General features: G+C 42.1%; 1 protein-coding gene across 4 annotated transcripts in view; it reads left to right on the top strand.

The window, feature by feature from the left end:
* RPTOR (regulatory associated protein of MTOR complex 1) overlaps nucleotides 1-15,774 on the top strand; it is a 314,753-nt gene that overhangs the window by 184,437 nt on the left and 114,542 nt on the right. For all 4 annotated transcript variants that reach the window (XM_077924087.1, XM_028714738.2, XM_077924086.1 and 1 more), the window contains exon 10: nucleotides 12,448-12,523. In XM_077924087.1, coding sequence (XP_077780213.1) covers nucleotides 12,448-12,523 — 76 coding nt within the window. The remainder of the gene's footprint in view (nucleotides 1-12,447; nucleotides 12,524-15,774) is intronic.

The following is a 15,774-nucleotide window of genomic DNA, read 5'->3' as shown; positions in this document are numbered from 1 at the left end:
TTTAAGCCTTTGACATGCATTATACCCACTCAAATGCTTGTGTCAAAGGAAAAAGTCCTCCTGTTCCCCGCCATGGGAATCACTCCCTTTCTCTCCCCCCACCATGTTGTTGCTACAGGTAACTTAACAGCCTCCAAAATTGAATTTCCCTCTTTAAAAAATATTTTTTTTAAAATGGCATGAGTCTGGATACTACATTGCATGGTTCTCATACACTGCTCTTTCTCCTCATCACAACCTCCAATATGTAATACAAAGTACCGTATTTACTCAAATGTAATGCACACCTTTTTTGGCCAAATAACGCAGTGAAAATTAGGGTGCACATTAGATTTGATGGCACATTTACATTCACCAGCAAATACTTTTTTGGTTTCAAGTTTTTGAAAATTGAGACGCGTGATAGATTTGATGGCACATTAGATACATGAGAATACGGCAATACTGAGCTACTGTACAGGACTGGTGTAACTTATACCCGCAATGCTATTGCATATATGCATATGCTAATTACGGACTTCATTTGCATCAGCAGGGTATTTTTTAATGTTAACAAATGCTGAAACAATGACTGTGTGTGTGTCTGTGTGTGTGTGTGTGCGCGCGCCTGAAATTAAACCTGTGTTAGAAGAACGTCTTTGGTGCCAGCTTTTTTGTGTGGACGTGCTACTTCCCAATATTTCTTGGTTGTTGCTTTTCTGGGCAGCAACTGTTTCTCTACCACGGAAGACCCAAATGATTCAGAATGCCCCTTCTCCAAAGACTGGGTGCCAGTGACTCTGCACTGCATCACATTTGTCCTTCAGAACAAGACTATGAGGCAGCAGCATAGACTGAAGCATGAAATCCGTGATGGATACCCAAAACCTGTTGATGGACTCTCCGACGCTTTTATGCTTTCCATTTGTTGGCGAGGTATTTTAAAATAAGGCTGACTATGATTCACAACGGTCTGGATACTACATTGCAGGTGGGACGCAGGTGGCGCTGTGGGTAAAAGCCTCAGCACCTAGGGCTTGCCGATCGAAAGGTCGGCGGTTCGAATCCCCGCGGCGGGGTGCGCTCCCGCTGCTCGGTCCCCCAGCGCCTGCCAACCTAGCAGTTCGAAAGCACCCCCGGGTGCAAGTAGATAAATAGGGACCGCTTACTGGCGGGAAGGTAAACGGCGTTTCCGTGTGCTGCGCTGGCTCGCCAGATGCAGCTTTGTCACGCTGGCCACGTGACCCGGAAGTGTCTCCGGACAGCGCTGGCCCCCGGCCTCTTAAGTGAGATGGGCGCACAACCCCAGAGTCTGTCAAGACTGGCCCGTACGGGCAGGGGTACCTTTACCTTTACCTTTTTATGATTCACAACTGCAGGTATTTATTTAGGAAACTTACAATTAAAAAATAATGAAATCTTTTGTCTAGCGTTCCTTATTTCTCAGGCAGTAGAAGTTAGCCTGCAAAATAATTCTACAGATCCAAACATCATCTGCCATGGGGGAAGCTCCATTAGTTCACAGATGACTTGCAATCTCTTCCCTCCTCTGGTTAAACTGCCTGTGCCACACCGTACAATGCTCTGAAGAATTGCATATCCCTTCACAGTGATTTTATGTGTGTGTGTGTGTGTGTGTGTGTGTGTGTGTGTGTGAGAGAGAGAGAGAGAGAGAGAGAGAGAGAGAGAGAGAGAGAGCTCTTCTGCTAATGTATACAAGATTTTGTATCCATGCAAATGTTATGTAATAGACTAATCTAATAAAATATTATGTATTGTCACGGTCTTGCTCTTATGAAATCCTTCTGAAGTGGAACCCCTGCCTTTATCTCCTCCTCCTCCATGTGAATTAAGAAGATAGAACCGTGGCTTTCCTTCCTGGCTCCTGTTTTGCCATCATTTAATTTACCTTTCACTTTTACCTTTGGGTGGAATTTGAATAGCTCTGTTCCCCTGCTCTCTTTTTATGAGTGTTTACAGTACTTTTTCTTGGGCAGTGGCCCATTTTACTTGTGTATTTGTATAAGTATTTAACATTTGTTCTCTAAACACTAACACAGATGAAATATTAGCAAGCCGTGCCCTGCTTGTAGTGCTTTCCCCCTCCCCAACAAAGCAGGAGAAAATGTTCTTGAGGGTACCGGTAGGTAGCACTGTAAGAAAATGGATTGAACAGCGCCTGTGGAGCAATTCAGGTTAATCACCGACTTGTTACATTGCTAAAGGCAGTCATATTACATTCTGATAATGGTGATTATGCTTTTCAGAAAGGGTGAATAATATTGACTGATATGACCACATTGATTTTTAATGATGTGTTTGTAGAAGTAGGAAAAGAGATTTGGCCTTAATCTGCTGAAATCTCTTTTCAAATACCATTGAGTTTCTCTCTGGTAAATGTTTCTTTTAAAGCGTTCCAAGATTTGACCTTGTAGGAATGGCTGCTTCTTTTCTCTTTTCTTTTTAGAAGAATTTGTGGTTTTTACCTGAAATGCCTTTGAGGAGTTAAGCATCTTAGCAACATCTGCCTCTATCGGCTAATGACCTACACTGGTGTCTCCTGCAATTTGCAAGTAGCACAAATCAAGACTGTAAATGTGTCTCTTCCCATGACCCTCCTTCACCTCTAAGCAATAAAGTATAGATAAATAGCATTCATCTCAAAGCCCTTGGTGTTATTGGCTCTCACAAACTATTGAGATATTATTCTCTTTCGCAAGTCTTTGTCCCTCCTTGTTTTCTGGCCTGAAAGTTGGGTAATATTATTAGTCCTTCGACAGAAGTTTAAAAATATTAATGTAGTAGTAAAGCCTCCCAAGATTTGCAGGCAAGTTTTATTCACAGCCCCCATTTGGGACTCAGTGTGTCCAAGCCAGAAGACAAGTGGAAGCCCGATCTCTGGAACTGAGTTTTTGTTTTATCATCCAGGTTCCTACTGCTGTCCTATTTTCCAACCAGAGAACCAAAGGCTATAACAAGAGCTATCAGAGTGGCTTGAATAAAGTGTCCGTTGCCTTCCAAGATTGCATGAGAGGGATTCCCTGGTTCTTTAGCTTAAGGATATGCTTGGGTACTGATTAAATTTTGCAGGCAGGAGCTGAACAAACCCAAGTCAACATTGAGCATCAGAGAGCAGATTCATTTTGCCTTTAGTCGCTGGGCCTCCTCCATGGTCCTAGCTCATGGCCAGTAAAACTAGCACCCAGAAAGTAACAGCACTGCTGGGTGTTTTTGTTTTACTCTGTTGCTCTAGGGAAGGAGCCAGATCTTTTTCAGGGTCATCAGTCAGCTCAGAGGTAGTAACAGCTGCTTCAGTTTCAATTCTATGAGTCTCTTGGTGGAACCTTTGGGGAGCCAGTTGTCACCACAAATTATTTTTCTATATATCTGCAGAGTGGGAACCATCCATAAAAGCATGAGCCAAGCCTCTGTTAAATGTTTTCACATCAAGTCAGCATTGCAGGCAGAGTTCAGAAATAGGATATAGATTTAATTGTAATAATTGACTTTATCTCTTGTCACAATCTGGAATAAATATCTCCCACAACTGCTCTCTATAACCATTTTGCCTGCATCCTGGGCGTTTATTGAGCACGCGGGAGCCATTTATTGCTTTTGCTTTGAAGCTGTTTTGATTATCCCCTGATTACCTCATAATTATATAGGCAGCCTATTGTGAAGGTCATTACTGAAGAAGCCATGGGGATGAGGAGGTGAGGGAGCAAATGAAACAAAGTGTATGCTGTGAATCAGTAGAGAAGAAATTGTGTGTTTTGCAAGCTGTTCCTTTATTTTGTGTGTAGTTTTTGTTGTCTATCTGCAGCCTGAATCCTGTTACTTGGCTGCTTTGCAGTAGCTAGTCTCTTGGGTGGAACACAGTTGATTAAGATTTAATGGAGGTATTCAAGCAAGCAGCTAAAATCCTGTATGTTGATTATGTACTATATCAGTATGTAAAGCCTCTTGGAAATAAATTTTTTTTATTTCCATGGCTCCAATCCCTTGCATGTAGGTAATGCTCCCTCCCTGCTCCTTTAAAGCAAAAGGGTGATGTGTAGCTCACAATCCTGTTACATTATATTCCGGTATGTTAAGATAACAACGAGAGCTAAGTTCATGATCGTTAGAGACAAAAGGTGGTTAAGCTTCAGTGAATATAAATACTTGTCTGGTGTACTGGCAGAACTGTTTCAATACATTTGTAGTTAGCATTTTCATAGAATCATAGAGTTGTAAACTTTCTATTTGAGTTGTGCACTTTATGTGTGTTGGTTTAATTAAAAGTTTGCCTGAGATTCAGAGGGGCATGTGCACTGTGCAAGCATTTAAAAATTGGTGAGTTTTTATAAGAAGGGACACCCATAAAAGTACCAACCTGTTCTTTAAATCTACATGAGGAACTTTGGTTCGTGACGACACCTTTATTTATAGGAGTAGAGCCCTGGCAAGTACATGGATCAGTTGTCACAACAACTGACATTGTTGCACATCAGCTAGACCATGTGGTCTCCCATTCCTATGTTAGCTTGGCATTTTCCTAGGCTCAGTGTTGTGCTAGCGCAGCAGGAACTCTTGTGAATCTTTAATATTTTTATTAAAGATTTCTTAGTTTACAAAAATACGTGCGTCATCTTTTTTTTCAAGCTGTGTTTTCTACAGATCAGTTTGAGACATTAGTGTGGCATGCAGTACAGTGGTACCTCTGGTTACGAACCTAATTCGTTCCAGAGGTCCGTTCTTAAGCTGAAACCGTTCTTAACCTGAGGTACCACTTTAGCTAATGGGGCCTCCTGCTGTTCTCATCCTGGGGCAAAGTTCTTAACCCAAGGTACTACTTCTGGGTTAGTGGAGTCTGTAACCTGAAGTGTTTGTAACCTGAGGTACCACTGTATTAGCTTGGGAAGAAATGAAGGGGAGAGAGGGGGGTGGTGCATGGGGTTGGGTGGCAATGCTTCTTTTCTTCTACTTAGTGTATGGGTGGGGTTTTGTGTCAGTGTCACTTGTGCAGGTTCTCTTTCTATTTGCTTGTTATATTTCCTTGGTGGTGAAAGTGCTTGGCCTGGGGTGTGGTTGGTTGTCTTTGGTTGGCTGTAGTGAGATTTGTTTATGGGGGGAGGGGGAATTTTGGGGTCAGATTAGCTATATTGATTCGCATGCTGTCGGCGGATTCTTCTTGTTGTCTTGTTGGGCTATGTACATGATAAAGGGTAACCATACGGGTGTGAAGGCGTCTTCTTCTATTTGTCCTCTTGTCAGTTTCAGTTTATTGGTTAGTTTTTCTTCTAAGGCTGTTTCCCATACTATTTGATACCATTGGTCCATATTTACTCCTGACAGGTCTCTCCAGTGTCTGGCTATGATGTTTCTGGCTGCTGAGAGTAGGTGGCTTATTAGCTCTTTGTAATGTGAGTGGGCATTATTATCTTGGAAGATGTTCAGTAGGGCCAGTTCTGGGGTGACTTCTAATAGCTCAGTTATTTTGCATATGTATGACTGATCTCCAGAAGAGTTGGATTTTGGAACATTCCCACCACATGTGGAGGTATGTGCCTGTGGAGCTGCACCCTCTCCAGAATTTTGGTGGAGCTTCTGGGCATATCAGCACTAGTTCCGTGGTGTTTGGTGAATTGATCTGTAACGTGTGAAGCAGAACTGAGGTTAAGTTCAAAATTAATATATCCTAGTATATCAGCTTTCATTGTACCTTTTACGGAAGCATGTGGACTTAAACCTGTCCAGAAACCTAATACAGAGCAAACATATTTTCCTATTTTGTTTTCTTCGGTCAGTGCTACTGAACAGTGTTTGTTAACGTTACTGTGGCTATGTAGAGAGGAAGCATCCGAAATATATAGAAAATCAGAAAAAGCGATAGTTCTTTATTTTCTCTTATTGCAGCAAAGAGTATTTGGAAGAGAAAGTGATTCAAATAAAAGATATTTAGAAAATAGGGCTTAATAATAGCGCAAATACCACCTTTCTTGGAAAGGTGTTTGAGACAGTTGTGCCATGACAGTTACAATATTTTTGGATGAAACAGATTATCTTAGTCCGTTCCTATCAGCGTTCACACCTGGTTATGGGAATAAATAGGCCTTTATCACCTTAATGGGTGACCTTTATCAAAGGGAAGAGCAACCCGGTCAAGTCAGTTGACTTGATCTCTCAGTGGGTTTTTGATACCATTTACCATGATAGCCTCCTGAGATGGGTATTAGGGGCACCGCTTTAGTTCTGTTCCTATCTCCAGGGTCAGTTTCAGATAACAATATTGCGTGATTAACCTCTTAGACCCCCTGACAATTGTGCTATCAATTGCCATCTTGTCCCCAATGTTGTTTAGTATCTACATATGAAGACTTCAGGAGTGGACATTAGGAGATTTGGAGTGTGGTGTCATCGTATGCTGATGATACCCAACCTAGTTTATCTAAATCAGGAGAGGCTGTGCAAACCTTGGACCAGTGCATGGACTCTGTGGTGGACAGGATGAGGCCCAGTAAACTGGGAAGGCAGAGGTGCTGTGGGTGGGTGGATTCTGAGTCCAGATAACTGGTCAATTGCCTGCTTTGGATGGCGTTGTACTCCCCCAAAGGAGCAAGTTCACAGCCTGTTGCTAGAGGCCCAGATGACCTCAGGGGCTAGGAGTGCCTTTTTGGGTTGACAAGACAGCTGCAGACGCTTCTGGATCAGGATGGCCTGACCACTTTTGTCCAGGCGCTGGTAATGGTAACTTCCAGATTGGATTATCCCCATGCACTCTTATGAGGGGCTGCCCTTGAGGCTAACTCAGAAGCTGCAGCTGGTGCAAAATGTTGCAGCTCAACTGCTCACTGCAGCAGACTATCACCATCCTATTATGCTGCTGCTGAAAGAATTACACTGACTGAGAATTAGCTACCAGGCTAGGTTCAAGGTGATGGCATTGGTGTACAAAGTCCTACACAGCTTGGGACTACGATACCTAAAATATCTCATCCCTTTTATACCCAACTGATCACTACACTCTACAAGAGAGGGCATCCTGCAGATATCATTCTACCCAAAATTCAGTTCTGCACAATGTCGCAATGTGGCCTTTAGTGTGGCGGCACTAACCCTTTGGAACTCTCTTCCATTGCATATCAGACAGGTACCATTTCTGTTTTCTTTTTGGCATCTTTTTGGCAAAGATGTTCCTCTTTCAACAAGACCTTTAAAATGTTGTCCCAGTTGGCATCTGTCTTGGAATTGACTTGATTTTATGTATACGTTTTAAGCTGTTTTTATATTATTGTTTTCTTTTTACAAAATTATATATGCAGTTGTTTAAACTGCTTTAAAATATGTAACTGTAAATTGTTTCAGGATGCCTCATGGGAAGCAATAATAATTTTAAAAACCATGTTTATATTGCTTTCCTCATTCTCCACCCAGTTCAGTTGCTTCATGTAACACAAATTAAAATAGGCAATTAAACCAACGTGCAATTTAAAATATTGTGCAAATTGGTCAAGCTAGTAGGCTTTTAACAAGTGTGGGATAAACGTTTTCCCCCTCAAGAGATTAACTGTGCATCAGACTATTCATGCAATGCTTCCTAAACTATTGTAGTTTGCCTGCTTGTTGGAGATTACCAATTTTTATCTCTTTGTGGCCAACACTTGAGAAGGTATTTGAAAGGCATCTGAATTAAAATACAGCAGTTTCAGCACAGGGGCAGCTGAATACAGAATGCACAGATTGGAGAGAGAGGTGAAGCACTGCTTGACAGAGGGTAGGTATTACTAGCTTCCTGCATGCTCCATGTCTCAGAGACAATGTCAAGACACTCCGAGTCAGACTGTCTCCAGTGACACAGAACATGTTCAGACCTGTTAATGCTGTGCCATGATTTTGCACTGTTTCCCTTTCCCTTCACCCTATGCAGTCATTGCATGTGCGTCAACATAGGAAGGTGCCTTTTACTGAGTCAGTCCATGGGCCCATCCAGCTCAGTATTGTCTATGCTGACAGGCAGTCATTCACCAGGATTTCAGACACAGAGCATTCCCAGCCCTACCTGGAGGTGTCGGAAATTGAGCGTGGGACCTTCTGTATGCAGAGCAGGCTGCTTAACTATGGTCCTTCTTTCAAAGTGCTGAAGGAATTCTGTTCACTTCTCTCCAGAAAGACTTTCAGCCTTTTCATTTTATTTTTGTAAGAAACTTGTGAACTACATTTAAGGCTCACTCTGTTAGTCCTAGCCATTCCTACTCAAGCAAGTCCTGTTTGCCGTAATTCATTTGGGCTTACCCCCAGGTAAGTGAAGTTAGGGTTGCAGCTTTGGACTATATTTGAATGGGTGTCTTTTAAGAAGCCTTACATAAGAAATATGAAGGGTTGCATTCAACTACCCTGAACATTTCACCAGCACAAGGATATAATAATAAATAATAAATTTTTATTTATACCCCACCCTTCCTGGTTCAGAAAACCGAGCTCAGGGCGGCTAACAACAAATGTAAAACACTTAATTGTAATACAACAAAGAAGCAGCATAAAATACAGTATAAAAACATGAATAACAATAAAAATCAAAGTTCAAAAATAAATTTGGGGGAAATCCATCCAATAGTCATTAGATAGTCACCAGGGCTAGCTGGCTGAATTAGTCCTACTTGGGCCAGTGAGGAGGCCAGGGGAGAATTAGCTGCAGGGTCCCAGAGCGGGTAATCTTCATAAAAGGGAAGTGAGAGGGAAGAGAAGGGAAATAAAAGATCAGGCTGAATTCAAATTAAAGGCCAGGTAGAATAGCTATGTCTTACAGGCCCGGCGAAAGGAGGTTAAATCCTGTAGGTCCCTAGTCTCATGGGACAGAGCATTCCACCAGGTCGGAGCCATCACTGAAAAGGCCCTGGCCCGATCTTTCTAAATTTATTTGGCAGGGTAAGAAGCCAAGAGTAAGGTTTAAAGTACTGATGGAGCCCAGAGGAAGGGGCGGGTTTGCGGTCCCAGACCTCAAGCTGTATTTTGAGGCCGCATGCATGACATGGCTGAAAGATTGGAAGTTATTGACAGATACGGAAATCCTAGACCTGGAGGACTGGGACAAAGTTTTTGGGTGGCATGGTTACCTGGGTCATGATAAAATAAAAGCACTTCACTAATCATTTGGCGAGAAAGGCCCTATTCAAAGTTTGGGAAAGAAACAAAACAAAAGTAACAGCCAAAACTCCCTGGTGGCTATCGCCTATAGAGTCATCAGCCATGCATAGAAATAATATGAAAGACAGTTGGCTAACAGATATAGGGAACTCGTAGAAGAGATAAATGATTGCCCAACAGTGAAGAAGTTTGAAGAATTAAAAGAGGGGGGGTGAATTGGTTAGAATATTTCCAATTAAAAACAATATTTGAGAAGGATTACACCCAAACTCTTAATGGAAGGCACTGGCACTAATTGGGCCCCCGCAAGAGAAGGGAGTTGGTCCCTCATCCCCATTCCATTCCGACCTAGCCAGAGGACCTCTGTCTTCGAAGGATTTAGTTTCAATCGGCTCCCACGAAACCATCCAGCCACAGCCTCCAAGCATCTGGTCAGTGTGTCCGGTGCTGAGTCAGTGTGGCCATCCATCAGCAGATAGAGCTGAGTGTCATCAGCATATTGGTTACAACCCAGCCCAAAGCTCCGAATATTCAGGGCAAGGGGGCACATAAAGATGTTAAAAAGCATCGGGGAGAGGATTGCGCCCTTCGGCACTCCACACACCAAGGAGTGGCGCGGCGACATCTCCCTCCCTAGCGCTACCCTCTGTCCCTGACCAGAGATAAAAGAGCACAGCCATTTACGGGCTATGCCCTGTATCCCCACATTGGTGAGGTGGTGGTCCAGAAGATCATGATTGACCATATCAAAGGCTCCTGACAAATCTAAGAGAACCAGCAGTCCCGACCCACCTCGATCCAGTTGTCTACGGAGATCATCTGTTAGGGCGACCAGAGCTGTCTCGGTCCCAAAACCAGGACGGAAACTGGACTGAAATGGATCTAAAGTCGATGTTTCCTCCAGAAACCTGCCAAGCTGTTCAGCAACTGCTCTCTGTTACCGCTCTCTCACCTTCTCTCACCCCCCACATGCCCCTTAAATATAACAACAACAACAACAACTTTATTATTTGTACCTTGCCCATCTGACTGGGTTGCCCCAGCCACTGTTGGATTCCAGGGGTTTCTCCAACCCTCTGGGGACAGTGAAGAGGGGGGGAGGAGAGAGGAGAATCCTGTTGCACTACCACAAAGAAATTAATTGAATATCCCCCATGCATCTGAGTAGAGCTTTCAAAAGGTCCATTTTTAGGTCTACTGATTCTTATTTTTGTTTTTTAATTGATTCTTAGTATCAAGTATCAAAACATACCCATACAAGGAAAACAGAGCTTAGTAGTTGTACAGAAAAGAAAGAAAAATAGCAGCTGATGGTTGTAATTTTAAACATGCCAAGAAAGGCAATAAGATGAAAGTGTCTCTCCATAAGGTTCCACGAGTCAATGGAGGGTGAAAACCATGTTTGATTGTCTTAACAAAGTCAATAAAAGGATACCATGTCATGAAGAAGTTGTGAGCCTTTCACCTCTCCGATCGATAATTATTTTGTGAAGTGGTTAATTTGTCCTTAAGCACAATGTCCCATACTTGCGAAATCCAGGCTTCAAAAAGATTTGCATTTAAAGTTTTCCAGGGTTTTTCCCCCCAATCGCTAATCTAACTGCAGTTAATAAATGGAGGATGAGATCTTTATTGGTTATTTTTTTTAAATGTGAGGAGTAAAATAAGACAGTAGGGCTAATTTTGGGTCTGGCTGTATTGTTTGATTGTTTGAAAATTTTTTCCCTAAAGGGAATAACTTTGGAGCAAAACCACCACATGTATACTAGAGAGCCAGGTAAATTGCATCCCTACCAGCAAAGGTTGGATGTATTATGATTAATTCTATATAATATGGCTGGGCACATGTACCAGCATTTATAGCTTTTCCTCAAGTTCTAATTGAGATGGATTCAAATCATAATTTGTTCCAAATGTGTTCCCTGAGTTGTTCCTTTAATTCTTCTCCACAATCTTTTCCCCATTTAGTCTTAATGAAGTGAGGGGAAGGGGAGCCAATTGTGTGAGGATTTTATATAGTTGGGAGATGATTGATTCCCTTTCCCGATGGGTGGGTTGAGAAGCAGTTGCTCAAAACTGTTTAAACTGCATAATGCTTGAGTCCTTATATTTGGGTGATTCAGAACATGTATAATCTGGTGTATCTCTAACCAGCCACAGGGTATATCTCCCAATATAAAATTTATTTCTGGAGCTGTGAGGGGCTTACGATTAGTGTAGAAGTCCATACTGCCCTTTCTAAACTGCCCTTTATCCGAGAATCACAGGGTGGTTTACAATATAGAAACACAAAATATATGACATACAGTGGTACCTCGGGTAAACAACTTAATTTGTTCTGGAGGTCCGTTTTTAACCTGAAACTGTTCTTAACCTGAGGTACCACTTTAGCTAATGGTGCCTGCCACTGCTGCTGTGCCGCTGCTGCACGATTTCTGTTCTCATCCTGAAGCAAAGTTCTTAACCCAAGGTACTATTTCTGGGTTAGCGGAGTCTGTAACCTGAAGCGTCTGCAACCTGAAGCATCTGTAACCCAAGGTACCACTGTAGTAGCAAATAAAAACAATACACCCACATACAGTTTAAAATGACATAGATTCTTTAATTAGCCAAGGCCTGGGAGAAGACAAATGTTTTTGCCTGGCACCTAATGATATTATTGAATGTGCCGGGTGAGGCTTTCTGGGAAGAGCATTCCACAAGTGAGGAGCCACGGTAGAAAAATCACACTTCTGTGTTGCCACTCGCTGGAGCTCTTGTGGAGGAGGCATGCAAAGAAAGACCTGAAATGATAATTGCAGGGTCGGTACATATGGGAAGAGAATCAGCCTCCATTAGTTTTGTTGGAACTTCCTGAAAAGACCATTTACTGCCACACAAACCTACTCATCTCCTAAGATCATATTTGCAGGCTCTCTCTCTCCCCCCCTCCCACTACTTTCTAAGGTTACACAGGTGGTAAAGGGCATTTTCAATAGAGACACCCCATCTTTAGATTTTCTTCCCCAGAGAGAATCATCTGACTCCAGTCTTGTTATATTTCCATTACCTGTTTGAGATGGGTGATTCATGGGTGATACCTTACTGACATGGGATTTTCAATAATGTTAATGTTCTAATTCAGTTTTCAAATTATTTAGTTTTAAATTGTTTGCTGATCTAGAAAGCCCTTTAGGGTAGAACTGCAGGGTACAAATACCTTGGAAGCAAGTAAGTAAATACCAAACTAAGGTTTATTGAAGGCCGCCGCCTTCAAATACAATTTGCTACTCTGGTTCCACACACGTTTTCATACAATCACTTACGTCAGACTTCTAATGTTGTCATATTATCTTTCCATAGGCAAGCTTGGGACCTCGCTGTGGATATCTGCCTTTCTCAGTTGCCCACCATTATAGAGGAAGGAACTGCATTCAGGGTGAGTTACTGATTTTTCTCTTGAAACATACACGGGCCATTCCATAGGAATCAGCTAGTGCTTCAAACCTCATATTCATTCTTGACTTCTTATACCCAAAGATGTTTCCCAGCAAATGCAAATAGTTCTAGTCAAAGTTATTGATTAATGGAGGATTGGAGCTGCTCAACATTTGAGGAGTCAGTTCTGATTGCATAGCTAATACAGAGTCTAGTCTAATTTAAATCATCTTTGTGTATTGTTTCTTAAGAATTAGAAAACTGGCTATGCTTGCAAGGGAGGAATAGTTCCTACTTTTTATGGTATAAAAGAACAGAACATTACAGTCTGAAATTCTACATACAGAAGACAACAGAGGAGGGTAGGAAAGGCAGAGTTAATGAGAAGAAGTGTGTGGAATTATTTCAGTTCCATGTACTTAGGTTTAGTTACTGAAAGACATGGGAAATAGAGGGTTACGGTCCATAATGACTAGTTACTGTAACATAGTTTAATGTGACTTTCATCATAAGAGGCTAAATGCAATCCCTCCGCCACCACTGTTTTGGGCTGGATTTAGCTAACCAAGTACACTAGTAGAAGCCTGTGCAAGGACTTCCACTAGTGCAACAGGAATCCCTCCCAAAAAAATCTCCCTGCCCCCTGCGGACCCCCACAATGTCCCACAAATCTGCTCAAGATCAGGAGAACCTCCAGTACAACATGCAGGGGCAGGAGAGGAGAGATTGTTCCATCTGACAAGCAGAAATACTTGTGCTGACATAATGATCAGTGTGACTCTGAATTCTACCCTTTCTTCCCCCACCTGCCGCAATTTTTTGTTCTCCCAGTCCCAGAGCAGAATAAACACTTTCTCTTGCTTATGGTAGTTTCTCAGGGCTAGAAATGCACCTGAAGCCACAGTGGTTTGCAGAAATTTATGTTGTGATGATGCTCTTTCCGTACAAAGGAAAAACAAACAAACCAAGAACTAGACTTTCTAGCAGCTCGTCACATTTGGCTTCTTAGAGCTAACCAGCACTTAAAACTGGTAGATTAACTTGGGTACAGAGAAGATTGAATGGTATGTATGTTTTTGGATATCTCTACCATATGTTTGTGGTGAGTGTACCATAAAACGTAGAGCATTATAGAATTGGTTGGAGAACTTGTTTTTCTTTACTGCTAACTCTGAGAGAGAAAAGGAGAGAGAGAATTGTGGATTCTTGTTATTGAACAGAATTGGCTTCCTGAAATAATGATGTATAATGATGCTATGTGCTCACAGAGGCCCATACTATTGTAACAAGTCTACACTGCCAAGATTTTGCAATAGAACCTTTTATTTAAACTAGGGCTCCTGAAACTTGCATGATTACATATGCTGCATTGAAGAATTATATTTTGGGAAAGCTGGAGCACCTAGCTTTGTTCTTTAGAATGATCTCATGCAGAGAAATTGTTCCTCTCTGTTTTGGCTTAGTGATTTTGAAGGGGAAAACTGTTATTTATCCCTTCAAGCATCAGATGCCTTAGGCTATTTCTTTACTATCTTATGGACAGAACCATTTAAATTATAGCTCTTTTATAGGCTCATTAGCCTACTTGGTCAAATACTCTGATAGATTCTGGGCTCAACTCCATTAAAGATGCTTTAAATGGAAAACCTATGTTTTGTTTTCTCAAGTTGTGTTTGGCCATATAACTAGTTGTTACCTAGAATGTTATACTCAGATACGATACTCCTTTTTTCTGTCCTCACCATTTATCTCCACATTCTTTCATGCAGAAAAATTGTGTTTTACACACACACACACACACACACACACCACTTTTTAAATGGAAACCAGCTTTGGGAAGTGTGATTTGCAATGGAGAAGCTACTGTGGGAGAAATGTTTAATGCTTTGTCAGCTAGCATTTTGCACCTTTTCATTCCCCCCTAAGCTACTTCTGCCACATACCGGTAGGTTTCTAGAGGTTTCCAAACTTTTCAAGTTGGTGACACACTTTTTGGACATGCATCATTTCGCAACACAGTAATTCAGCTTTGCATCATTTTGTGACACAGCAACTCAGTTTTACTAGTAAACTGGAGGTTAAACTAAACCTTTCCAGCCCCAGGAGGAGCGTGGGGAGCATTCACGCTGCAGCTGACACACTAAAGTATTGCAGCACATAGTTTGGAAAGTTCTGCCCTAGGGGGAGAAACACGATTTCAAGGCCAGGGGAGCAATTCTGAGCAGAGAAATGGTTAAAGCACCTACTTTGCTGCTTCTCCACTCTAATGGGTTTCTCCAAAAGCTGCCTTTTCATAACAAAGTGGATATTGAGGTTTATAAACCTGCATTTGCAAAGCTTGCATGTAATGTTTAGTTTGTCATGCCCTCTCCAAAAAAAAAAAAGTGACCAAAGTAAGCTGTCCCATTTCAGACAGACTGGTGTCTTAAAATGCCATTGTGCCTCAATTACGTTTAAAGAGGGAGGGGGTCTGTTTTAAAAGCAAAAGGGCCACATAGTGAAGAGAGCCTATAGTCCAGGCTTCCTCAAACTCAGCCCTCCAGATGTTTTGAGACTATAATTCCCATCATTCCTGACCACTGGTCCTGCTATCATGGGAGTTGTAGGCCAAAAACATCTGGAGGGCCGAGTTTGAGGAAGCCTGCTATAGTCACTCCTCCCCAGCTCTTTTCTCTGAGCCCAGTTCCACTATTAGAACTTGACTGAAGAGTGCCATAAGGGGACCCATTATAGAGAAGTAGGCTATTAATCTACCATGCTTGGTGTCACCCTAAACTGTGGTTGCTGTGGTTGCCAGTTTCCCAAGGCTGAAATAACGTATTATGCAAATTATTCTTTAATGGAATACTTTAGCGAAACTGAATTGGCCCCAAACTCACGCAATTGTTATAGCTAAATATTCAATTCACAAAATTTTATCTCACATACAGTGGTACCTCGGGTTTAGAACTTAATTCGTTCTGGAGGTCCGTTCTTAACCTGAAACTGTTCTTAACCTGAAGTACCACTTTAGCTAATGGGGCCTCCTGGTGCCGCCGCGCCGCCACAGCACGATTTCTGTTCTCATCCTGAATCAAAGTTCTTAACCCGAGGTACTATTTCTGGGTTAGCAGAGTCTGTAACCTGAAGCATTTGTAACCTGAAGCGTTTGTAACCCGAGGTACCACTGTATTCATTCCTTTCACATGGCACTACCACCTCAGAATTTATGTGGAGACTTGCTTATTTGGAATTATTTCCCAGTCAACATTT

This window comes from Podarcis muralis, chromosome 2 (genome assembly GCF_964188315.1).
Source record: "Podarcis muralis chromosome 2, rPodMur119.hap1.1, whole genome shotgun sequence".
NCBI classification, from domain to species: Eukaryota; Metazoa; Chordata; class Lepidosauria; order Squamata; family Lacertidae; genus Podarcis; species Podarcis muralis.
This window is presented reverse-complemented; position numbering and strand designations above follow the sequence as displayed.